At 47.7% G+C, this 26,264-nt stretch overlaps 1 protein-coding gene across 1 annotated transcript; it reads left to right on the top strand.

Annotated features, from left to right (window-relative positions):
- Positions 1-286: 286 nt before the first annotated feature.
- Positions 287-26,264, top strand: RNF122 (ring finger protein 122). The gene is made up of 6 exons (XM_024217688.3): positions 287-585; positions 16,044-16,200; positions 22,407-22,452; positions 23,545-23,586; positions 24,164-24,246; positions 25,366-26,264. Exons 1-6 carry the CDS (start codon positions 561-563, stop codon positions 25,478-25,480), a joined length of 468 nt encoding a protein of 155 aa, XP_024073456.2. The 5' UTR covers positions 287-560; the 3' UTR covers positions 25,481-26,264.

Genomic DNA, 26,264 nt, shown 5'->3' with positions numbered 1-26,264 from the left:
TTTGAGTTCACTAACAGGCTTTCAAAAATAAAATTAAAGTTACATTGTATTAGCTAAGTACATATGCAGAAAAGCACACGTTGCCTGTTGTCTGAAAGCCATAGGCTGGAGAGACGCTTCAAAGCCAGCCTATCACACTCAACCTTTAAAAGGAAAGTATGTTAATGAGGCAAGCAGCTCAGGCTGTGATTGGTTATGTGTGTGGCTACCAAGCTGGGGGGGGCGGGGGGAGGCTGCTTCTTGTCACTCTAAGCCTTATACAAATGTATCAGAGAATAGGAGACAATCCCTGAGCAGGAGCTGCTTGTAAATTGCAACTGTAGGATCTAGCAAACTAATAGGCCCCTGTTACCCAAACCATCAACTTTCCTGCTCTGCAGTTCTATCATTATTTGCTCTGGGATTTTTCTTTTGTCACTTACAAACCCATCAAGCCTGTTTTCTGGACTGCTGGTAGTGAGAAGAGAGCTCTTTCGAGTGCTGCTAAACTCCCCATCCCCGCAAGTGAAAGGATCCTCTTCTCTATTTCTCTTTTCCTTGCAGGACTTTGGGACTCATTGATGCACCCATTTCAGTGGTGTAACGGTGAGTAGCTGGGTGTGTGTGCGTGTGCTGGTTGTGTGTGTGCGCTAGCACTCAAAGTCTCCTTGTGTTGAGAGAAAGTGGTTTCCCTCCCCACATGGACACCAGCTATGCCCAAGTTCATTGTATTACATTGGTGGGGTGGGAAGCTGTTCCTATTTATAAAGGCAGACTGATTCTGTAAACAAAATCCAAAGATATTTTAAAGAGATAAAAAAGGCTGTCATTTCCTTAGAGATCTGGAGTGGGAGAGATCTGCTGAAGTATGTGAGATGTAAGCTCAGGCTTTGTTCCCACTCTCCTCTTTGTGTTTGTGTGTGTGTTTAAAGCTGGCCTTGCTAGTGATCCTTGATGAAGTCAAAGCAAGGTGAACCACTATCCAAAAGGGATTAATTTTTCCAGCTTTATTAAGTTCATATGTATATATTTCCTCCTCACATTGTTAAATTTAATTATTCATGTCGATCTGAGATTTTTTCCCCTTCATCCATTTGTGATTGGAGTCGATAGTAAGAATTTGAATATGGTTAATTTTAATATTGTTAAACAATTACTAGGATTTGTTTAATACTAGCTGTGTGAATGAGCCAATTCATTCACAGCTTCCATTAAAAACAACGCTGAACATGGTGTTGCTCTTGAAGCATTTAGCTTCTGTTGTGGCTAATAAAGATCAGCAAACCTTTGGAATCCAATTCCCCCCAACCGCCAAATTACATTTGCTTATACTGCTGCTTTTTATTTTCCTTTACCAAAAAAAAAAAAAATCTCAGTTGTCTTTAAATATCAAACTACCTTTAATACAATTCAAAATAATTTTATAGAAATCTTTTCAGTTTAGTTTTAGAAACTTTTTATTTCTTTTCTGCTGTTTTCCTAGTCTGATTCCTCTCTCACTCCCCCCCCCCTTCTTTTTCTTTTTCTTGCAAGAGATGTTGTGGTTTTAATAGCTAGCAGATGGTAAATGCTCTTTGTATGTAATGTGGTTAATTAGAAGAAGAATCCTTTCTTGGACCTACTCAGGCTGAGCTTGGATCAATTATTTCAAGAGGCTTTTGTTCTAAACCTAGTTTGTATTGCGTTTCCCCCTCCCTTAATTGTATATAGTTTCATGAAATTTAACTAACACATGTCACATACACAGTCGATTGGCCATGTGCTTAAAGACAATGGAAGGGAAAAGGAAGGGGAGTGGGGAAGAGAATCAGTTTATTTCAAGCACAGTGAATCCTGCTTAGCTCCAGTGAATAGAAGCCAATTACTAAATTAATTTGCCAAGTATTCATTTCTGATGCTGCTTATAATGAAAATCCCTCTTTCAAGGGGCCACAGAATGGGGATAAACCTGTTAAAAAAGGACTCAAGACAGGGCCTTGTATCTCCATTGTATTGTGCTAAACATACAAAAGGGACATGAAGACAAAATCAAGTATATTCGTGAGTTTTTTGTAAAAATAATAAACCATTTTTTATGACTAAGTAGTTCAAAATTGTGCTGGGGATTCTATCATTAAGCCATAGTTGAGTAACAAAGGTCAGTTTATTTAAATTTCTGAAAGAGCTGCAGGCTTTGAAGTGAAATATAATGCAACCAGTGGCTTCCTTTTCCATAATACCTCTTCATATACTGCCTGTTCTCATGCAGCTTTGGGGACAGGAAGCCAATGGTCTTGCCATATGTTAAGTGCTAACTTGTTCTGAATGCATGCATTCTCTTTAAAATAAAATACATATAAAGAAAGCAGAGAAAAATGTTCAAACCTGGATGCATAAAGTTAGCCTCCTAAATCCATATCTAGGCTCCTAAATAACAGAGATTGGGTTATAGAGGTTCTGAGCACCCCCAGCTCCATTGGCTTCAAAGGCTGAGGATGCTTGGAAAGGCTGAAAACTAGACCACTCTTATTCCGGAACCTAAACATGGATTTAGGAGACTAACCTTAGGCACCTTGCTTTGTGAATGTTGGGACTACTCACATGCTTAAAGTTAACCACGAGCATAAGTGTTGGCAGGATTGGGGCCTTAGTGTGTTAAGCCTAAACCCTGATGGACAAATTGATCTTTCAACATAAATAGGGTTTGTTGAATATTTGTAGCTGGTAGTGCATGCTACAGTTAACTTTTGAGTTCCAACTTCCATTATTTATTTATAAGTATATAAAACATACTGCTTCTTGTTGAACTATTTACAGAATACTGAATTATATATTTATATTCTGTCACATAGAGAGATACCAGTGGGTAAATGAGAGTCAAACGAGCCACCTACCTGTCACTTTATGTGGAGGGAAGCCATGACCCCCGTTGTGGACTGCTGGTTTGGGGGAATGCATGCGTTTAGAAGTCTTCTAGCATCAGAGCAAGAACTGAAATGGATATTGCATTCCGTTTACAGATGTGAAGCGTGTACCTTTTTTATTGGGGGGTGGGAGTGATGTTTATTTAATGACCTGCTGAGTTTCTGATTCATCTTAAACAGTAAGTGGGGTGAGGCTAGCTCAAAGGCCTGCACTTGCTCAAAGCCCTGATTCTGATCAGTGTGGCTGGACCCTGGCATCTGCACTGATCCAGATGGGGCCGTGAATGCAGACTCTTGCACCCAGCGAAGTCAATGGAAACCCGGCCATACCTCTATAACTGCAAACGTAGACCCCCAATCCGGCAATGGTTCTGCTGCCCATTTCTCATCTGCAGGCCTGTACATGTTTGAGGCTAAAATCATTCTCACTGGGATTGCTTGGGAGTGAATCTGGCACTTAGACTCTTTATGATCTCATGCCTAAATACGTGCTAGCAAATGCAAATCTTGTCCTTGACAAGTAACTTTGAAGGGACAGGGTCAAGTGCTGGTTTTTCTCCATTGTTTCCCTCTAAGAACCTTTTGGGGAAAAAAGAAAATTTCCCACCTGTGCTAACAAGTTTGGTCTCCTCTACCTCAGCAAACAATTTTTTATTTTTTAAAAAGACTTTGTGTTGCTTTTAAACGTTGAAAATTAACATGGCTTGTCTCATTGCATCCTGGTTTGTGAGCCCAGGATCTGTCCACACAGCTCTGGGAAATAGATTAGATTGTTGCTGTCTGCGCATTGTTTTTGTTGTAGCCCTATACAAATGTAAGCTTTTCTTCAGCAAAATGGAGTAGTGGCTTCTACATCATGAGGGGAGCTTTCCTCATCAGAGGATGATTTGTTAAAAAACTTCAAGTGCAGATATTGTGTATATACAAACATGCACTATTTTGCTTAAACCGATGCAAACACCTAAATGGATACTCTTTTATTTCGAATTAAGAAGGGTTTCGTTAATTTAATCTTAAACCTAAACCTAATCCTAATTGATTTAAGATAAACCTAAATAAATCACTCTTAAACTGAAATCAGAGTCTACACAGGGGTTTGCACCAATTCATCTAAATAGCTTTTAAATTGGATTTACGTGAACCGACGCAGTTGTCCATGTGGACAAGGTCTTTATCTAGGCTAGAATTTAAAGGCGTGTTGTTTGAATTAGGAGGAGCCTTGGTGATTATTCGACTAGTTTAGCATGTGTTAAAGCTTATGCTGCCTCGCCTAGGCTACACTTTTAGAACTTTACCTAACATGCTCCAACAACACACCTTTTAAAATCGGAGTCTAGATGAAGCCTGGGACTCTAGTTTGCTGTTGGAAAGGGACACTACCTCCAAGTCTGGCTGGCTCCCTTTCTGACATTTCTAACTGGATCTCTTGGGTTCTACATGCCTGTTTTTAATGATACTTGCAAAGTGGGTGCATCTAAAATTAGTTGTGTTGTGGCTGGAGAGCACACTGGAGAGCAAGGTCCCGTTCTTCCTTCAGAACAGGAGTGGGGGATAATCACTAAGGTTTTATTCTTTCCCCTTTCTCCTAAAATTTCCCACTGTTGCTACTGTAGGTTCGACTCCCACTGCTAATTCCAGTGAGACTCTTAGGTTAAAGGCATGTGTTCCAACTATTGTGTCACTAATCCTGCTTGGAGCAGGTCTTGATGGCAAGGTGGTTAAATGCCAGCTGCCAGTGGTGCCTCTTGCAAACTAGTATTCCCACTGCTGCTGCCACCAGTGGGAAATGTTAGGAAAATAGTCAGTAGCCAGAGCATGATTCTCCTATGCTTGTTCCCAAGCATGGAGCCAGACTGGAGCCAGAGAAATGTGCTCCCAGAAGCAGAGATTCTGTGCAAGGGTGTGTGTTTATGGGCATGTCCAAACGGGGCAAAGGCAAGGTCCTATCTAGACTACACATTGGAACAATGTTAGTATCAGGTCCCCTGACTCAGTTAAAACTATTGCAGGTGAAGGCCTGCTGGGAAGCTCACTCTGACACCGTTAATGCTTAAGAGCTCTCTGAGGTCCCTCTGGGCTTCATAAATAAGAAGCCAGGTACTACTATTATATGGACTGTCCTTGCCTAGCTCACCCTGTCTTTCTATGCACATAATCAAGATTCCCTGTAGCTGGCTTTCCTTTCTCTTTTCTCTCTTGTTTTGAGTCCTGCTCTAGGCCCACTTATTTATGATGGGGATTTTCCACCCCATTATAAATGAGTGATCAATTAACTACTCAAGAGGCTTGCTCATAAATCCAGATCATCTTTCGATGACCAGTGATAATCTGCCATACAACTAGGCTACTCGCAACTGCCCCAGGTGTTTGTTTTACATTGTCCAGATGCAAAAAAAAAACCCCTTTAGAGTCACCGCTTTCAGGGTTCAAGGCAAGAGAAGCCACGAGCTGGGAGTTTCATTCTCCACTCCCCAGCCAGCGGGGAGTCCAAACTCTTTGAAGTCTGTCTGGAAGCATGACAACAGGAGCTGAACACATGGCCTGATGTCACTTGCCCGAGATCACACCGTGAGTCCATGACAGATCCGAGACTTGAACCCAGATCACCTGCTTTCTAGTCTAGTGACGAAACCATATCCTTCCTCTGAGTCGCTAATAGACCTCAGACTGCCAGAGAGAGAGAGAGAGAGACTTCATATAACTGGTTAGCAAATTCTGTCTGGAAATCTTTGTGCAGAGACACGGCCAGGGTTTAGTGGTTAGCACTTTGCAGTAGGTGCTAAAAATAGCTCACTGCTTCAAAGTAGACTTCTGCTGGGTTGTGTACTTTAATTTTTTTTATCCTGTTTCTTATGTATGCATGGCCCATTATTACCATCATTAGTCATCACTTTTTGGGGTGACTTCTAATGGGCCTTCCTGTATCCAGTAACAGCTGCTCCACTGCCTGCATCCCAAATGAGGACTCTTAAGTTAAATATGGCCACAATGGATACCACCATTGTGTCATTATTTTTAATGGGTGATTTAATGATGTTTTGATCATTTCTGAGTAGTTTTATTCAGAACAGTGAGAAGAGACCACTTCTCTCCAATCTCTTTTCCTGTCCCTGATGATCTGGAGAGTAGGATGCTGGCAAATGTGGAGTATTGCTCTATTCCAGTATGGCAAGAGAAGGGATACAGGACTTTGTGGGCCTATGAGCTTTTTCAGTCCAACAGGAAGTGGCATAGGAGATTAGATAGATCATGTATTTTCTTCTGATACAAAAAGAGGCAGGATATTGAGTTAGATGGGCCTCTCCCAATATGATAAATGCTGTTTCCTATTGTAGTGGATCAGATCACTAGTCTATACAGTATCCTGTCCCCTCCCATACAGGAGCAGACCACTGGTCCATACAGTCAAGTACCCTGCCTCCTGTCATACCAGATTTGATCGCTGCTCCATCAGGTTCAATGAATACCCAGTGCTTCAAAACAGTGCAAAAGAGATGCCCTATAAAGCTCCTAGCTAGCAGTACACAGAGGTGATGGTATGTGGAGTTTCATTCCTGACCCCTGGAAGGATCAGTTTACACCCTGAAGCATGAACTTTGACAGCCCTTATCTTGATTTGTATAATTACAAATTTTAGTACCAGACATATAATTATCCATCCAGCTATAGTATTTGGCTCTGACCCTCCCTGAAGCAGCAATGTGAGTAGGGGTTGCAGAATCTGGCCTTTGATCTTTAGGATAGGAACCTTGTGTTCATGTGTTTACAAGCATGGTGCATGCTTACTGTGCTACAGAACTAATAAATACCTCTTATTGGGGGATGTCTGGGACTTCAAATGGGAAGAGATGAATGTTGTTGAATAACTACTATTTATTAATTAATAATACTTCCATAGCACTTTTCATCCCAGGATTGTCCAACGCTTTATAGCTGTTGATTACATAACCCCACAATCCTCCTCCACAGGTAGGGAAGCGGCATCATCCCTATTTAATGAATGGATAAAATAAGAGGTGAGGTGACATGCCCAAGTTCATACAGTGAATGCGTAGAAAAACAGGGAGTAGATTGCAAGGGTGACATCCTGGTTCCACTGAAGTCAGCGGGCATTTTGCCATTGAATTCAAGGGGGCCAGGATTTCACTTCAGCAGCCCTGGCTCCCAGTCCCCGTCTGTACTCACATTCCCTCCAAGAGATGGGACTAGAACTCAGGAGTCCCAGCTCACAGACCCCTCCCCATTCACTAGACACATGCTGCTGTCTCCAGGCAGCTGTAGCTCAGATTCTCCATGCCTCCCGCTTTGCTCCTATGGGAGTCTGCTTAGGAGGGAGATGGCGCTGCTTTAGGAGCATGCAAAGCATCTCTCTTGTGACTTCTGTGCTCATGCACCACTGTCCACAACTCCACCAATTGCCCTGCCCCTCTCTGTTCCTAATGGCAGAGGGGAAATTTCACTGTTACCAGAAGCTGCGGGGAGGGAAGGGGGATTTAATTGGCTGTAATTAAAGCCTTAAGTGTTTTTCTAGGAGGATTTTAATGAGATTCAGCAGAGCAGGGACGTGGGGTGCTGGAGCGGAAAGGGGAGAGGAAGAGGCACTTGAGAACACAGATGGGGCCTCAGTTCAGAGACTGGTGTCCTTTTAAATTCCCATTTGAGCACGATCTAAAGTGAAATCAAAGCTCCCCTTTTCATTAAGTCAGCATTATTTTGACGTACAAAGACGGTGCCTTTTCATGGCAGAGTCTTGCTTTGCAACAGCTTCCCGGGGAGTTAGTCTGCACTGGCTTTGGGTTTTTTTCCACTGCATTCTTCTCTTTGTTTGAACTGCATCTCTCTCCCCACTCCTTGAGACGGTTGGGTTTATAATCCCCTGCTTTACCATTGCCCTCCTACCAGAGTCTGCTGTGCCCCGTTTAGGACTCCTGGGCTGATGCCTCTGGAATAGTAGCTGTGATTTTTGCCATTGACTCTAGTCCCAAATTAGATGCATCCTTGGTGGGTCCTGTGAGTTTCCAAAACCTAAGGAAACAATCCTATGAATGTAGAGAAGTAAAATCCCACACTACCCTCTAGCACCAAGATGACCTGCAGGAGGAGTGCATTGGTGAGTGCGTCTGGGTACACATGGGCATATTGGACCTAATGCAAAGTGCACTGAAGACAATTGAAAAAAATCTCCTTGACTTCAATTGGTTTTGGAGAAGGCCCATTGAGTGTGTCACCACTTCAGGCTTGGAAGCAGGAATCTAGTGAAGGATCTAGTCCATTTCAGTTTCTGGCTCTTGTGCGCTAGCACACGGCTGGAATGACACATGCCAACTGTCCCTGTTTTTCAAGCATATTTCTACTGTGCCCTTACATTGGACTAGGAAGGGAGTTTGTGTATTTCTATGGAGATAGAGAGTATGTGCTTGTCTTCCAAATGCCTGGCTTCCTGGCTCTGGTGCTTTTAGTTCAAGATGCTGAAGGAGGATGATAATTTTGATTAAAATCAGTTTCCCCTGGGATTGAGAAAAGCATAGATCAAAAGCAAATGGACGGTGTCCCCTTTGCTCCTCTTTTGACAGCACCTATAACAGAGAAGCACTCATCATGCTGCAGGACTGCATTGTAGCATCTCCACTGTTGATGCACAACTAAGGCCTTCTCTACACCAGAGGTTTGCATTGATTCTAGACATCTGTGTAGCTGCACCAGGGTGAACCTTTCGTATAGACCAGCAAAGCTGCTGTTTAGCTTGTAAACAATTTGGGACATGGACTGTCTCTTTTTTGTTCTGTTTGTACAGCACCTAGCACGGTGCAGCCCTGGTCTATGATTGGGCTCACTAGGCGTTGCTGCAATACAAATAACAATTAACAATATTTGCATGGTGCAGCTAACCTCTGCTTGGAACTAAAGTGAGCTGCATCAGTGCAAACTGGCTTTTAGCAGTTTATCCCATCTAAGCTGGGGGGTTTCACCAGCTGCTGAAATCAGGGCAAGTCTCCAGTGCAGACAAACCCAAAGATTGACGTGCAGAACTGAAATCTCTGGCCTTGGGGGTCAGGGGAAACGTGCTAAGAACAATGTCACAGCAAGAATCCCGTTGAGGTAGAACAAAGGTGGCCTTCAGCTAAGGCAATCCCCAAGGAGCCCTAACAAGTCTCGAGTCTCCCAAGGGAAGATCTCGGGGAGATAAAGGCATTGCATTGAAGATGTGGCAATGGTCATAAAAGAGACTTTGTAAAGAGGACATAGCAAGGCTATTTCTTCTCTCTCTCACTCACTCACAGCTCCAGAGCAGGGTCCTTCACTCTACAAGCCACAATAAAGTTTCTGCAGTTGGACTGGATCCTCTCTAGTGGATGCATGGGTCAGACCAAGACTCCAGTTTGCTCTCCTGTGGCTGTGTTGGCCCCACAGGACTAATGGGAGTGAAAGCATGCTTTGAGGCAGTGAAGTCAGCAGCGTGGACTCAGACTAGGGAGCAGAGCGATGTTGTGGGAGCAGAGGCCATTCATACATAGACTATGTCTGCACTTAGACTTGGCAGAATTTGATGTTTATTTGTTTATAATTTTGACAGATAATAATCAATGGCTGATTTTTAAGCTTTTTTTACCCATTTTAAAATTTCACAACTGAGGGAAATTATGGTGGGGGGGGCGTCAGACCATTATTTAATGACTGTAGATGTTAAGATTCAAAACGTTAAAGCTTTATAAACTGTTAAAACACAGATTTTCAACGCCACATGCCAAAATATACAAAGTAAATAAATCTCTTTAAGTCAACTCCGACCCATTTTTACTATTCATTCACTAGTCCATTGGTAAACAGCTTAATTCAAAAGTCTAGGTCGCTGGATTTTAACTCTAATAATTTCTTAGGCAAAGTAAGAAAATCCTGTTTATCTAAATTTGTATTATTATTGATGGAAATAATTTTTCTTTGGTTTGTATGTGTGCGATGAAATCAACGTTTACCAATTTTTAAACAAATCTAATCCTTCCAAACCTGTGCACACCACAAAAAAAGTGTGTTTTTAACTCGGGTTAGCTAATTCAGGTTAAAATAGCAGTGGAGACATGACAACATGGCTTTTAACTCAGGCCTGGTCTACACTAGGCTTTTATGTCGAATTTAGCGCCGTTATGTCGAATTAACCCTGCACCCGTCCACACCAGGAAGCCATTTAGTTCGACATAGAGCTCTCTTTAAATCGATTTCTGTAATCCTCCCCAACGAGAGGAGTAGCGCTAAATTCGACATGGCCATGTCGAATTAGGCTAGGTGTGGATGGAAATCGACGCTAATAGCTCCGGGAGCTATCCCACAGTGCACCACTCTGTTGACGCTCTGGACAGCAGTCCGAGCTCGGATGCTCTGACCAGCCACTCCCCCGGGAAAATTTGAATTCCTTTTCCTGTCTGGGCAGTTTGAATCGCAGTTTCTGTTTGGACACCGTGGTGAGCTCAGCAGCAGTGGCAACGATGCAGAGCTCTCCAGCAGAGATGGCCGTGCAATCCAATAGAAAGAGGGCCCCAGCATGGACGGATCGGGAAGTCTTGGATCTCATCGCTGTGTGGGGCGATGAGTCCGTGCTTTCAGAGCTGCGCTCCAAAAGACGGAATGCAAAGATCTATGAGAAGATCTCTAAAGCCATGGCAGAGAGAGGCTACAGCCGGGATGCAACGCAGTGCCGCGTGAAAATCAAGGAGCTGAGACAAGGCTACCAGAAGACCAAAGAGGCAAACGGACGCTCTGGATCCCAGCCCCACACATCCCGTTTCTACGAGGCACTGCATTCCATCCTAGGTGCGGCCGCCACCACTACCCCACCAGTGACCGTGGACTCTGAGGATGGGATATTGTCCGCGGCCGGTTCCTCAGCGGACGGGGAAGAGGAGGAAGGAGATGAGGAGGACGAGGCAGTAGACAGCGCTTACAACGCTGATTTGCCCGACAGCCAGGAGCTCTTCATCACCCTGACAGAGATCCCCTACCAACCCTCCCCAGCCGTTACCCCAGACACAGATTCAGGGGAAGGATCAAGCAGTAAGTGTTTTAAATATCTAAACATTTATTTACAACATAACTGGCGTATTTAAAATATTAACAGTAGCTAAAGTGCTTTAAAACATGTAAACATTTATTTGCAACAAAACAGGAAGATTGAAAATATGAACAGTGGGTAAAGTGCTGCAAACCATGTAAACAGGAAAGTCAAACAAAAGGGGAATCATTGCAAAGTGTATCATGATTTGTCTTTTTTTGGGCGCCTCAATATATATAGTCCGAACCATTTTCAAAAAATTGCACAATGTCCGCTTCATGATTATAGTGCCCAAAACCCTGAAGTCATTTGTCCCTCCAAGGGCACCTAAGCCAGGAACTGGTCAATGTAACCGGGGATAGAGGCGAGATCCTCCGGGGAGAACTCCTCATACACCTCCTGCAGGTGTTTTTCCAGTCTCATCAGCAGGTTCCTGGGCAGGGAGAGCTTGTTAGGCCCCCCGTGGTAGGACACGTTTCCCTGCCACAACGCCAGCAGGTACTCCGGGATCATGGCCTTGCACAGCAGTGCAGCAAATGGCCCCGGTTTCTGCAGGCTGTCCCGGAGCATCTTCTCCTTCTGGCTCTCGGAGACCTTCAGGAGGGTGATGTCTGGCATGGCTCCCTGCTGTGAATTAGGTAGGGGAAAGTTAGTATTGGGACTGCTTGCCCGTCCCTTTACAGAACTGCAACCGCCGGTTTACAGCCACGCGGTTTACAGCCGCGAGGGGGTGGGACAGGGGCAGAGTTCATGCTTGCAGGATTGCTGCCAGCAGAGACTCGCATTGCTTTCTATGTGACAGGAGGCCAGTGCCACTCTTAAAGTTTTAAGCAGCCACAAGTCTACGGCTTACCATGTTTGCCATCTAGACAAAGTCCGGTGTCCTGCCCTGCTCCTCAGCTCGCCACAGCAAGACCGCAGGCACTGTAGGCGAGGGCCGAAAATTCGACATTGTCCTCAGTGCGCGTGTGATAGGTGCTCTGCATGGTCTTGTTCACAGAGAAAGACTATGTTCTCTGTTCACAGATACATTGATCTGTCTCAGGAATTCACTCCCTTTTTCCAATTCCCACAGCCACATCTGCCCAGAGGCTAGCGCACATTAGGAGGAGGAAGAAGAGGACACGGGAAGACATGTTTGCTGAACTAATGGGCTGCTCCCGAGCACAGGCAGCCCAGCAGACACAGTGGAGGGAGAACTTGTCCCAAATGCACCGGGCAAACATTGAACGGGAGGAGAGGTGGCGACAGGAGGACAGGCAGGCTACTCAAACGCTGCTTGGACTAATGAGGGAGCAAACGGACACGCTCCGCCGCCTTGTGGATGTTCTGCAGGACCGGAGGCAGGAGGAGAGAGCCCCGCTGCAGTCTCTCTGTAACTGCCCTGCCCCGCCACCAAGTCCCATACCCCCCTCACCCAAAGTCCAAACACGGAGGGGTGGAAGGGGCCGTGAAAAATTTCACTCCACCCCTGCGGACTGCTCTACCACTAGAAGGCTCTCATTCCCCAAAATTTGAAAAGTCCTTTCCTACCCGCCTCACACAAGACCCCGTCCAAGTTTCACCCCCCCGTTCCATGTGCGGTTGTTAATAAAGAATACGTTTCTGTTCATTTCTGTTTCCATCCTCTTCTTTTGGAGGGGAGTCTGTCTGAAGGGGGGGGAAGGGGCTTGGTCATTGGACAGGACAGTCACCTTTAGCGGGGGGCAGGTGCAGCAGCAGGGCACATATACAGTGCAGTGACTAGTTATCCTGGTCAGTCTGGGAGGTGGTTTTCATGTTTTGTGTGGTGGGGGCGGTGGTGTTGCTCTGTGACTTGGTGGCGGGGGAGGGCAGTTACAGATCTTATGCAGCGGTCCTTACCCTGCATCACAGAGCCGCGCAGCAGGGGATCTGTAACCCTCCTCCCCCTGCAAGACAGTCACATAGCCGACACATACACGCAGTCCCGGCCAGGAGGGCTGGCAGGCTCCGTTGAAACAACCAGTCCACCACCGCGGAGCCTGTCATTCCTGGAGTTTAGAGGCATCATTTGCATCACAACCCTAAACCCGCCCCCCGCCACAGTCTGCGTCCCAGGTTTAAAACATTCCCGCGAAAACAGTAATAAAGACAACGGTGTCCATTAACAAAAGAGAACAGACTTTATTTTTTGGGAAGGGGGTGAAGGGGGTATGTAGGTGGAGAGGATAGTCGACGGCAAATGGGTAAAGAAAGGGGGGCAAGTTCTGCCTCTGTGTCCACAAACTTAAAAGTCACTGGGTACCCTGCTCAGCCTTGAAACTGGCTTTCAAAGCCTCCCGGATGCACAGCGCGTCCCGCTGGGCTCTTCTAATCGCCCGGCTGTCTGGCTGGGCGTAATCAGCAGCCAGGCTATTTGCCTCAACCTCCCACCCCGCCATAAAGGTCTCCCCCTTGCTCTCACAGAGATTGTGGAGCACACAGCAAGCTGCAATAACGATGGGGATATTGGTTTCGCTGAGATCACAGCGAGTGAGTAAGCTTCTCCATCTCCCCTTGAGACGGCCAAAAGCACACTCCACCACCATTCTGCACTTGCTCAGCCGGTAGTTGAACAGTTCTTTTTCTGTGTCCAGGGCGCCAGTATAGGGCTTCATGAGCCAGGGCATTAGCGGGTAGGCTGGGTCCCCGAGGATCACTGTAGGCATCTCCACATCCCCCACAGTTATCTTGTGGTCCGGGAAGTAAATACCTTCCTGCAGCCGTCTAAACAGACCAGAGTTCCTGAACACGCGAGCGTCATGAACCTTGCCCGGCCATCCGACGTTGATGTTTGTAAACCGTCCCCGATGGTCCACCAGTGCTTGCAGCACCATTGAAAAGTAGCCCTTTCTATTGATGTACTGGCTGGCCTGGTGGCCCGGTCCCAGGATAGGGATGTGAGTCCCATCTATAGCCCCACCGCAGTTTGGGAATCCCATCGCAGCGAAGCCATCTATGATGGCCTGCGCGTTTCCCAGGGTCACTACCTTTGACAGCAGTACCTTGACGATTGCCTTGGCTACTTGCATGACAACAACCCCCACGGTAGATTTGCCCACGCCAAAGTGGTTCGCGACTGACCGGTAGCTGTCCGGCGTTGCAAGCTTCCAGAGGGCTATGGCCACTCGCTTCTGGACAGTCAGGGCTGCTCGCATGCGGGTGTCCTTGCGCTTCAGGGCAGGGGACAGCAAGTCACAAAGTTCCAGGAAAGTCCCCTTCCGCATGCGAAAGTTTCGCAGCCACTGGGATTCATCCCAGACCTGAAGCACTATGCGGTCCCACCAGTCCGTGCTTGTTTCCCGGGCCCAGAATCGCCGTTCAACAAAATCCACATGCCCCATTGCCACCGTGATGTCCTGGGCGCTGGGGCTCGTGGTTTCTGACAGCTCTGTGCTACTCTCCGACTTCAGGCCCTCACGGCGGTGCCGTAGCCTCCTCGCCTGATTTCTCTGCATCTGCCTCTGGGAAAGGTGTATGATAAGGTGCGAGGTGTTGAGAACGGCCACAACTGCAGCGATGGTCGCAGCGGGATCCATGATCGCAGTGCTGTGGCGTCCGCGCTGTCACTGATCAAAAAGTGCGCGAACTGATTTCCCGCCGGCGCTTTCAGGGAGGGAGGCAGGGCGGTAGTGACTGACGGATGACGACAGTTACCCAAAAGCACCCTCGCCACATTTTTTTCCCCAGAAGGCATTGGGGGCTCGACCCAGAATTCCAATGGGCAGCGGGGACTGCGGGAACTGTGGGATAGCTGCCCACAGTGCACTGCTTCCAATGTCGACGCTTTCCCTGGTAGTGTGGACTGACAAAGTCGAATTACTGTCCTTAGTGTAGACACACACGTTCGACTTTCTAATATCGATTGCACATATTCGATTTAACTTAAATCGAACTACTCTCGTAGTGTAGACATACCCTCAGATTAGCAGCTCAGGATCAACTCCAGGTTGCCCTATAGGCTTAAACTTGAACTGGTATACTGGTAAACTTGAATACTGCGTACAGATGTGGTCTCATCTCAGAAAAGATATACTGGCATTAGAAAAGGTTCAGAGACGGGCAACTAAAATGATAGTGGTTTGGAACAGGTCCCATATGAGGAGAGATTAAAGAGGCTAGGACTTTTCAGCTTGGAAAAGAGGAGACTAAGGGGGGATATGATAGAGATATGTAAAATCATGAGTGGTGTGGAGAAAGTGAATAAAGAAAAGTTATTTACTTGTTCCCATAATATAAGAACTAGGGGCCACCAAATGAAATTAATGGGCAGCAGGTTTAAAACAAATAAAAGGAAGTTCTTCTTCACACAGCACACAGTCAACCTGTGGAACTCCTTGCCTGAGGAGGTTGTGAAGGCTAGGACTATAACAGGGTTTAAAAGAGAACTAGATAAATTCATGGAGGTTAAGTCCATTAAGTGCTATTAGCCAGGATGGGTAAGGAAAGGTGTCCCTAGCCCCTGTTTGTCAGAGGGTGGAGATGGATGGCAGGAGAGAGATCACTCGATCGTTGCCTGTTAGGTTCACTCCCTCTGGGGCACCTGGCATTGGTCACTGTCGGTAGACAGGATATTGGGCTGGATGGACCTTTGGTCTGACCCAGTATGGCCATTTTTATGGTAATCTGCTTTGCTGTGTCTTCACTGCTATTTGCTATCCCAAATTAAGAACACCCCCCCTTTTGCAGTATACCCCTCCTCTTAGTCACTTTCTTCTGCATAGCTACCCACTATGGTGCATGATGTGTCTGAGGAGAATCCAAGGGGGTATCTGTTCAGTGGCTGGAGCCCGGGTTAGCCAGGTTCCCTTCCTTCCCACTAAGGATTAAAGCCATAACTATAGTGTGATGGCCAACACCCCAGGAACTGAAAGGGGATCTCCAAAGCTAGAAGCATCAGTCTTTACATCTTGAGTTAAAGAGCCAAGCTATCTAGCTAGGGGATGTAACAAGAGAAGAACACAACAAATGCTGCAGTGGGTTACAATTGTGCTGTCTACCCCAAGCAGAGAATTTGGGGAGGGAAAGTTGTGTTTCTCTAAGAAGGGTAAATCTGATCGTCTTCCATTTTCTCTCTTCCGTTCTTCATTCTAAAGGCTGTTTCTCTCTCCCCAAAGGATGCTTCTGTGGTTTGGGGCTGATTTATACCAATAAATCGTGCACAATGCCTCCCATCACCTTCCAGGATCTACCGCTGAATATCTACATGGTCATTTTCGGCACCGGCATCTTTGTCTTTGTGCTCAGCCTCATCTTCTGCTGCTACTTCATCAGGTGAGCTAGGGACCCAATGGGCTCTGCATGCACCTGCCATGGAGGATACAGGGGAGCCTGTCTATCAGCTGACCTCAGGGCTCCAGCCTGGGAAAGTTTCACCCCCAGCTGCTTTTTGGGTGGTCTAAGGACACTAGTGTCCAGGGGGCCAATTGGAATTTTTTTAGGTGAAAGCTGAGAGTCTCATAGAATCATATGACTCCAGGAGCTGGGTCTTGAAGAAAATCCTGAGACTTGTGATAAAATCCATGATAGTTGGCAACCCTGACTCAGACTAACGTACCCTTGTTTTAAGAACTCCCATGAAGAATCCTAGCAACCTCAGACTCTCACTGATCACTGAGCCTAGTGGGATCCCACTGGGGTGAATCCCAAATAAACCCACTGAACAGCCCCAGTGTACAGTGTCACTTTTATATACGTATAATACAAAGATCTATATGTTCCTTTCTCTTTCTGCTTGGCTACAACAAATGCCTGAAATGTTGCCTTAGCAAATTTTTCCTCCAGCACACACACACACAGGAGTTTGTTATCGTAGGATTGCTTATGAGTCCTGCATTGAGCATTCTGATTTGTTATCGTAGGGTTGCTTATGTGGGCTGGGCTGTTGCAACTGTTTTTTTTTTTTTCTTTAAAGAGCCCTCAAACGTATGGTTTGAATAAGACAAGTGAAGAGCTTCATGGGCTTTGCAGACCTTTGTGAGAGGGGAAGTACACCATTGGTTCTGCTGACCTCCAGGTCCCTTTAAGGAAGCAGAATGAACAAGCTTCCCATTGCAAATTATAACTGGAGGCTGTCATATACCTCATTCATACTGCAATCATACAGTCCTTCTACCACAGTGCTTTTTAGAAGTGACACCTTAAAAAAATAACCATCCCTCCCTTCCCCCCCATACGCCCTGTAATCTGCTGGGAATCATTTGTCAAGAGCAGTCTCTCCCCATCAAGGAGCAAACAAGCAACAGCTAGCCAGGCGCAGAGCTGATTTGTGTTTGGGGTTACAGAGCCGAGGAAGAGATCTGCTGCAAACCTGACCCGTGTTGACACGCACCAGGAGAATTCTGCAGATGGCATCATCAGAGGATCTGGGACTATTTTTAGAAGCTTTGACTAGCCTCCCAGAAGCTGCCTGTCGCCTCCATTCCTAGTCTGAGATCTATTATTTTTATTAAACCTATTAGAATAATTTCATCTCTTCTGTGTCGCTAGAGCCCATCCATCTGCCTTGAGCTTCACAGCTGGTCATGGTCACCAATCCATGAGCATTAACCCCATGTTTACCCAGGCTGGGCACTGCTGGGAAAGCTCTCCACTGGGGAGGGATAGAGTTTGGGATGAGGACAGCGTGAAAATTGGATTGAGGGGTTTTTTGCCCCAGCAAATCGAGTATCAAAAGCAGCTTCTGAACAGCAATTTCCCTTCCGCATTTGGAGGCTTCTGCTGTCACCTGACACCTGGTCCCTCCACGTGTCACCTTTTGGAACAGCAGCTGTTAATTGGCCCAGTACAGTACACTCTGTATGTACCACACATAGGGCTAGAAATTAGCAGCTTCTCCTGCTTCAGATAAAGCCCCCCGGAGTAATACGCTGGGGAGACAGCAGAAGGGAAGGGGTGTTTTCCAGTGTTAGTGACTACCAGGCAAACTCACGCACAGAACAGCATGGACAAAGCCTGGGTTCGTGGTCTCAGTCCAGGCCTGGGAATCAAGACATCTGGGTTCTTTTCTGGACTTTGCCACTGTTAGACCTTGGGTAAGTCATTTAGGCCATTTCCCCCTCCCCCCCCCGCCTCCAAAAGCAGCCTCTCATTTTAGGTGCCTCCATTTTTGACAGCCCACTTTGAGATCTAAGCCGCATCAGCGCTGGCAAAAATGGGACAAGGAACTCGCCCCCTTCTTCGCCCGCTGTCGTACCTCCACCCAGGGTAGCAACAGCAGAAGCTGGAATGTAGAAGGGCTTGGGCATTTTCAGCACCATGTTGTCTAGCCTTGCTCTGAGCAAACTGCTTGTCGCTGCCTCTGCTGTTTATTTCCGTAGCCTGCTGGGAACCATTTGCCAAGAGCACTCGCCCCATTTCCCCAAGGAGCAAACAATCGACTCCCCGCAAGGGCTCTGAGCCAAGCCAGGATTCTGGTCTCCGCAGGGCTCCGTCTAAGTAAGGGACTGGGACTGAGCGGAGCAGGAAGTGGCAGGAAGGCGGGGGGGGGGACGTATTATTGAGGTGACCGAGCTAGACTGATGCATTGTTTATAGGGGAAGGGGGGAGGATGGCTTTTCATTACCCTTCCCTGTTGAAGAAGGCTATTTTTAAACTCTTGAGTTTAGCAGCAACTGGGATGTCTAGAAAAGTTCCAGGGGATTGGGAAAAATTGAATTCATTACCCCACTGCTGGGCCCCACCCAGCCCTGCTAATGCACTTCACTTCTGCCCGGCAGCAGCCCCTGCTGTTACAGTCCTGAGACCTTGTCCAGCTTTGCACCTTTCTCCTGATCTGCAGCCCTTCCATCCTGCTGTTGCCATCTTGGGCTCCCCGCTCAGCTTTCCCGGCTCTGCTAGTGCCCCTCAGTCGTGCAATTGTAACTTGCTGCGTGGGATGGATCTAAGAGTCTGTCCTTTGCAAGGGAACTATATCAAACTTTCAGGAAACCCAAAAAGATAAGAGAGGAGGAGTCAGTACCCTCCCAGTACCCTGTGACCTAACTCTGCAGCCTTTGGCAGTGCAATATCTGCCTTTGTGCCATGCCCCATAGCTTCTGGATTCTGCAGTGGGATCTTGCTGGGGGCAGGGAGCACAGCAGCTGCCTCTCACAGGCTCAGATCTGATGCCTCACCCTGCCAGAGAGACCGCTGTGGATACAGTACCCTGGCCCGGTGCTAGCTCATGCCAAGCAGCTGTTCACTGCCCTGCTCTGGAAACAACTTCTCCCCCACCCTCCGCTGCTCCCTTGCTCCAGTGATTTAGTTAATATTATTAATTAAAAAAAATAAGCTGTTGGGTCTGGAGGAGGCACTGAGTGACCTGGGCTTTTTACAGCTTGGAATAATGAGCCTGGTTGTCTCTCTGGCTTGCGTGCGTGGGGGCACTGGGGAGGCAGGCTGCCCAGGAAATTGTTCTGGTTGATAGTAAGCCATTCCTGCAGCTGTTATGCCACTCCTGCTTACAGCACATAAAGGATGCTCTGTGTGTGTGAGGGGCCCTTCTCAGGCCTCTGCTGTCTAACATTCACTCGGAGGCTGGGAGTGAACTGAGATTCTGAGAGAGAGAGAGATGAATAGAGTGAGAGGCACCACAGAGATAAATATATAGCCTCAGGCCAGCCCCAGCCCCCGGCTTGCCAGTCATACACACAGGAGATGGCTCAGTAAGAACCCCCCAGCATTTTGCTTTTCCACATCCATGTGTAACACGTTGGCAAAGTATGTGCTGTGTTCCATCCCTCCACCCATGTCTGGGCCACTAGAGGATAACAGCCTACAACTGCTACCCACTAAATTACTCCTTTAGCCTGTGCTGGATGGCATTGGGTCCAAGCCCTGCTGTCGACTACGGGGAGGAGTGGCTGTTGCACATGTAGGGACGAGGGGGTTTATTTTCATTTTGTCAGCAGTGATTATTCAGCACATGGAGGCCAGGACAAGCCACATAGTCCTGGCTTCTGTTTCCAGTTAGAGCAGTGGATGGGTGATCCTGTGACTGTCTTCCTGAACAGCTTGAGGAAAGTAGCTACGCTGACTTCCTGGGTTCAAAGGAGGACTGCAGATGTGGGCAATGCATTATGGCCGGAGAGCAATGAGAAGGCTCTGGGTGGCCAACTGTTAGGTAACTCAGCCCAGCTGTAATACAAACAGGTGCGAAACAGGATCTTGTTGAGGACCAGGTGCTGCATCCTGTCCCATCCCCTGGGGAATAAAATCCCTCTGCATAAATCAAAGCAAGAGAGGAACGCATGGGAAAATAAAACAAGTTTCTGTGTAAACTGGGAGGAGCTCTTTGTCCTTATGGGGCTGGGGCATGTGTCTTATCTGGCCCTACCACACATTCTCACCCACTCATCCTCCCTCCCTTCTCTCAGGGTGTCTATAAACCAGGCTCCTCCCCATCCGTGGCTGGGCACAGCAGGCAAACAGCTTGCAAGATGCTGGCAGTGCTCGGGGAAGAGAAGCACAGATTATAGACACAGCTCAGTTGCTGGGGTAACAGACTTCCCAGGCTCCTGTGATGCTCAGCATAGATAGCGGAAGGGTATCCCTCAGCCAAGAGGGTTTTCCATGAGTACTTCATAGCGGTGGGACCAGGGGGTGATGTTTTCTGAGCCTGGGGTGCAGGAGAAACGAACAAAGCCATCTGTTGCCTGCATGGCTCAGGGATCTCTTTTGTCACCACCCTGTGTAACATCCCACTGGAGTTTTGGGAAAGTGCTGCCTCCCCCTCCCCTGCTCCCTCATCAGACTGAGATTGGGGCCAGGCCGAGCTGCTGTTGATGGGTCAGCGGAACTCTGGAAATACGGTGCTTCCTGGAACACTCACTACTTCCTAAGTGAAACAATTGGGGCCGCAGGCTGCATGATCTTATCGGGCCCCGTCCTCTGATTCCTGCTGGTATTTCGGGAGACGCTGTGCTCTGTTTAGCAATGAACTTGCAGCCTTTGGACAACAGCAAACTAGTGTCCTGAATAAATACCCTCCCTGCAGCAGTGTGTGCCAGCTGCTTTCACTTGCAGAGGAGTGAAGGGAGGGACGTTGTCTGTTTCATTTGGATCATGGACAGGCCTAGCATAATGGTCCAAGCACAAATCTGGGAGCTGGGTATGCATGAGTTCTAGTCCCATCTCAGAAATGGCTTCCTGTCTGTGGCCTTAGACAAGACACTAAGACCAAAATTCTCCAAAGCAACCACTGTCTTCAGCTGCCTGTTACCGGGTGCCCAACTTGAGACACTTTGGGTTCTAACAGCTCTAGCTGAAGTCAATGGGAGATGCAGGTACTCAGCATGTCTGAAAGGCACACGACATCTCAAACTGGGGTCCCCAACATGGGAACTCCACAAATCAGAGGAAGCTTTTGAAAATCTGTGTCCAGCTTTATCAAAAGAGCTGGGTTCCCATTATGAGTGCTCAACACTCTATGACAACCATATGTCTCTCTGTTCCTACCTGATGCTGCTTCCCTGAAAGGGGTTATTAAGCATCAGGGTGAATGTCTGAAACACGTCAGAAATGCTACTTAATTGTTGAATATGAATGCTGAAAATCTCATCTGATTTTTTTGAACTGATTTAAAAAAATGTAGGAATTCTTTTTAAAATATAGTGTCGGTGAAAAGTTCTGGACTGACTACCCTAGAGTCCCTTATGAAAAGGCCCATTCACTCTGATTGCAATGTATTTTGCACTATGAATAAATCTCTGTGGGTTGGTGTCACTTAATAATAAGCTTTGTCCTATAGTTTTCATATAATTGTCCTTTATTTCCTTGGTCGCCCTTCAGGAGGAGCTGGAAGAAGGGAGCTCATTTTCCTTGGCTTCTCTGCTGAAACCAGAAGCAAGGGGGCCATTTAGTGAGAAACAGGCAGTGTTTCTTTTTGATACAGGCACCTCTCAGACTATAAACTGGACAAAGATCACCTCTTAGAGGATCCCAAAGAGCTTTCAGGAGGTGATGACTTTCAGTTGCTGATGGTCATGATTGACTCTAATCCTATCCAATTATAGACCCGCAAGCCAAGTTCTCCTCATGCCTCCTGTGCAGTTAGGTCAGATTTGCATCAACAGTATACCTCAGCAGAGAAAGCAGACTTGTCTCCGACCTTCTCATTGTGCTGCTCAGGCTTTGATGACCTTTCCTGGTCCTCTCCAACTGAAAATTCCCATATCCCACAGGATCACTGGAATCAAATGAAGGGCAGAGTAAAGGTGGTTTGAGTGTGACCTTGGGCCCAGATCCTCAAAGGTATTTAGGCAGCTGACTCCCAAAAATCAATGGGAGTCAAGCACCTAAATATCTCTGAGGATTTGGGTCTGAGGGGGGATGGATGGTGTGTGTCTGTAGGGATTTCTCTGTGAGAAGATGTATGTAGGCTTTACACTGCATTTCCTTAGTTTTATGAGCTTGAGTTTTGCATTTGAGTCCCTTATCAGCCTCAACTGGCTTTCACAAAGCATGTTTTATGACAGAATATATTATTTTTCCTTCACCAGCAAACTTCGACATCAGGCACAGAGTGAAAGATTTGGATACAAGGAGGTAAAGTGTGGCTAATTTCTAAATATTTCTGTATGGTTTCACGGCAGACCTGTGATATTTACAAGCACATAGATTAGTGCCAGTGTGGGGAGGGAGTTGTGAGCCATTCACTTTTCTATGAGGAACTGGACTGACACCCGAAAAAGCCATTGATGGAACTAACTTGAGGTCACTGCTGACCCAGAGCTGGATTTGAACAGATAGCTCGACCTTGGTTTCTAGAGGCAGGGTCTCAATGCCGCTCTGTTCACAAAAGGGTGAAATTCACCCCTGAGCAGGAGACCAGTGCAAGGCCTGTGAGCTTACCTCCCAGGCCTTCAGAGTGGAGACACAAGTGGTGCATAGGACCTGAGAACCTACAGAGAACAGTGCTAAGGCATGGCTGCGTATTGGGTTTGCAGGGGGAATGCCCAGGGTGGTTTAGTGCTGGGCTGTGAGCCAAAGCAAAGCCAGTGCTGGGGAAAAGCCAGTCAGGATTACAATGGGAATCATATACAACAAGGGAATAGGCCCCGGGCAGTCAGCTGTTGTCCTCTGGAGGGGAAAGACCAACCACTGCAGAGGCTCTTTGTCCAAGGTCAAATGTCCCAAAGGATTTTATTTGTGGGGAGGAGAGGGAAGGACGGTCACTGCTGGCTGGAGTCAGGAATGGTGTGGTCACGTACAGGGCAGGCCTCTCCATAGAGCTCTGCCAATGCCCCTCAATCCTGATTTGCAGCTCCCTGACATTCCAGCTCTGGGAGCTCTAGTGCTCCTAAGTCCTTGCCTCGCTGTTCCATGCCAGGGCTCCCCACACACCGCTCGGTTGATGCACTTCAGTCCTGACCTGCAGCTTGCCTTGCTATCCCAGTGCTGGGGTTATCCTGAGTCGAAGCTCAGACTGGCGGAATTGTGTACCAGTTATTAGTTAGCACTGCTACTGCTTGTGCGCTGCCTGCTGTCTGGATAAACAGAGGCCTTCTGTCTCCAGCACTGTCAGGCTGACAACTTTCACAAGCACAACATTTGCTTAGTTAAAAATAACCACCCCAGTCATTTTGATAACTGCTTCTGATCCTCATCTGCTTGCTTCTTTTCCCTTTTCTCCTGCAGGTGGTCTTGAAAGGTGATGCCAGGAAGTTAAATTTGCATGGGGTAAGGACAGCCTCCACTCTGATTTTTATCCTGAATTTTGAGAACAGGCCTCATGGGATTGCTGCCCCCCTCTGAGCCCCTTTTCTTTCTGCTTTTGTTACCTGAAGGATAAGGGATAGGTCCAGCAGGACCTGAACCCTTATGCTACTTTCGCTGCCTGGGAGCAGATGCCTTTTAACGAAACTCGTATCTTGTAATAAGATGGGGTTTTGAGGTCAGATGAACATTCACAGGCCCAGAGAGCTCAGCTTACCTGCCTGGGACTACCACTGACTCACTGTGTGACCCTGCATAAGGCCTGTGGCACGATGAGGATGCTTTTTGAGAGTAACTTGGGTGGCTCTGGGAAACAGAGATGCTAGGTAGGCCCCTACCTGTGCAGATGCAGCCTGTATCAGTGAGCAACTCCCCTTCCGAGGGCTGTTTATTGGCTGTGTGAAATGAGCTGCCGAGGGAGCAAAAGACAAGCGGTGCTGGTGACAGAGTGAGGCTGGTTCCGTCTGGGATCTCTGGTGCCTGTGGGTGTGATGCTTTGTTCTGCAGGCTCATTCCTCCCCTCCTCTCTGTCTCTCCACAGCAGACCTGTGCCGTCTGCCTGGAAGACTTTAAAGTGAAAGATGAGCTGGGAGTGTTGCCATGCCAACATGCCTTCCACAGAAAGTGAGTAGCTGCCAAGGACAGCCCAGAGCCTGCTCCGTGCCCCCAACTTGGCACGAGGCCCAGTGTTCAGTTATGCCTCTCATGCCCTTGATTGGAGAGAGGCCCAGCCTATGCCTCATACAGCTCCTGGGTGGTAAGAGGCCCCATGTCTGGTCCTTTCCCCTCTCAGGATGGCAAAGATGCCCAGAGCAGCTCTAAGCAAGCTGGATAATAATGTGCACAAGTCACCTGGCTACACCCCTTTGCCTTCTAGCCATATGCTAAGCCAGCTGGGGAGCCAGGACAGGCTTCCTCCCATCAATAAGCCTCAGCCTGCCTTTGCTTTGGGGATTCACATCTTGGCTGGGTGTAAACTGGCCAGGAATAAATTTAGTCTGGACATGAGAAGATGGTTTCTAGCCACCAGAGGAGCCTCCCACTAGGAGCAGTGGGGATAAACAGTGGTGGGCTTATTTTAAGATGCTGGTAAATTTGGGTGGGATTACATGATGGGGTTTCCTGCGATAGCAAAGGACTGGACTTGGAAGACGTGGGAGGTCCCTTACAGGCCTTAGAACTGAGTTCCTAAATCAGCACTTGCAGCTGGCCCCCTTGATTTCTGCAGCCCCCTCCACTGCATGAGTGGGAGCAGGGAATCCAGACTCCAGGAAGGGACAGATTCCCCGTTGGAACACAGAGTCACTGCTTCCCCCTCTCCATGCAAAGGCTGTGTTCAGAGAGAAGCACTGACTAGGGAAGGGTGAGGTGGGAGATCTGCTTGGGACTTGAGCATCAGGGAGGGACAGAGGTAAAGTTCTCTCCTACCTCTGGAGCCTTCTCACGCTCACCTGCTTTGGGATCCCTGGATGAGGGGGCAGGGCACCAGAGTAACATACAGCAGCATGTTGATAAGCAAGGGAGAGAATGGGAGGCGTGTAGACACCTGGGCATAGAGAGGAGAAATGACTCTCTTCCCATCTGGGTTAGTGCGTGCCAGGTGCGGGAGCCTGCTGGGTTGTGTGGGCCCATGACATCATACTTGGGAGGGCAGGAGTGAGGAGGGTAGTGGGCTCAGGGAGCTGGGGAAGGACACGTCTGTCCTAAATTCACCCCCTCCATCTCTCTGTTTCTTGGCTGCAGGTGTCTAGTGAAATGGTTGGAGGTTCGCTGCGTCTGTCCCATGTGCAACAAGCCCATCACAGGCCCCACGGAGCCCCACCAAGGCATTGGGACACTCCTGGATGAGCTGGTGTGAGGACCTCTTTTCTCCCCCATGAAGCCAAACAGCCATCCAGACGGACCATTTCCTGGTGATCTCTGCACTTAACCCCTCCACCCATCTCCCCTGGGGATTGCTAAGCCAGCAGCCTGTGATACCGCCTGCCATGGGCATATGGCCCCCTCGTAAAACCTGGGACAGATCCACTGCCATGAGTGCAGGAGGAAAACAAGCTGCGTCCCCCGTGAAGCACACAGAGGAGGAGGGGTTGGCCCAACTCTGGGGTCATTGGGACCTGAGTGTCAAACTGCTGATGCATGAAGGGCCTGGGAGACTTAATTGTGCCCCTTCCTAGCTGATCTTGCAGGGACGTCTGATTTCTTGGCACCAGGCTTCTGAAACTGGATATTCCTCACAGAGACCACCCAGTTCAGGGTGGGAAACAAGGCAGGAGCCTCCCCCCCAACCCCCTGGGGACTGTAGTTCAAATCCGCCTACCACTACTGTTCTTAATAGGTTTACTATAACCCTCTTTCAAAACCAGAACTTACGTTTAGGGCCTTAACTCTTCCATAGGTCCCTTGTAAAGGCCAAAGCTTTAGCTCTGCTACAGCCAGCCAGGAATTGACCCCTGACTGCTGGAACCACAGCGCTGATTCTTATCTATGGGCCATTGATGGGATCTCTTTGTCTTAAAAAATAATAGTCAGTGTTTACATAGGGCCTGAACAAAAACAGAAGCTGCAGAGGGCATGTCATGACTGATTAGATCCTGTTGGCAGAACTGGACTGTTGCAAGAGTGGGAAGGGTGTTTAGGGA

This window comes from Terrapene carolina, unplaced genomic scaffold (assembly GCF_002925995.2).
Source record: "Terrapene carolina triunguis isolate 2854851 unplaced genomic scaffold, T_m_triunguis-2.0 Scaffold53, whole genome shotgun sequence".
In the NCBI taxonomy this organism is placed as follows: Eukaryota; Metazoa; Chordata; order Testudines; family Emydidae; genus Terrapene; species Terrapene triunguis.
This window is presented reverse-complemented; position numbering and strand designations above follow the sequence as displayed.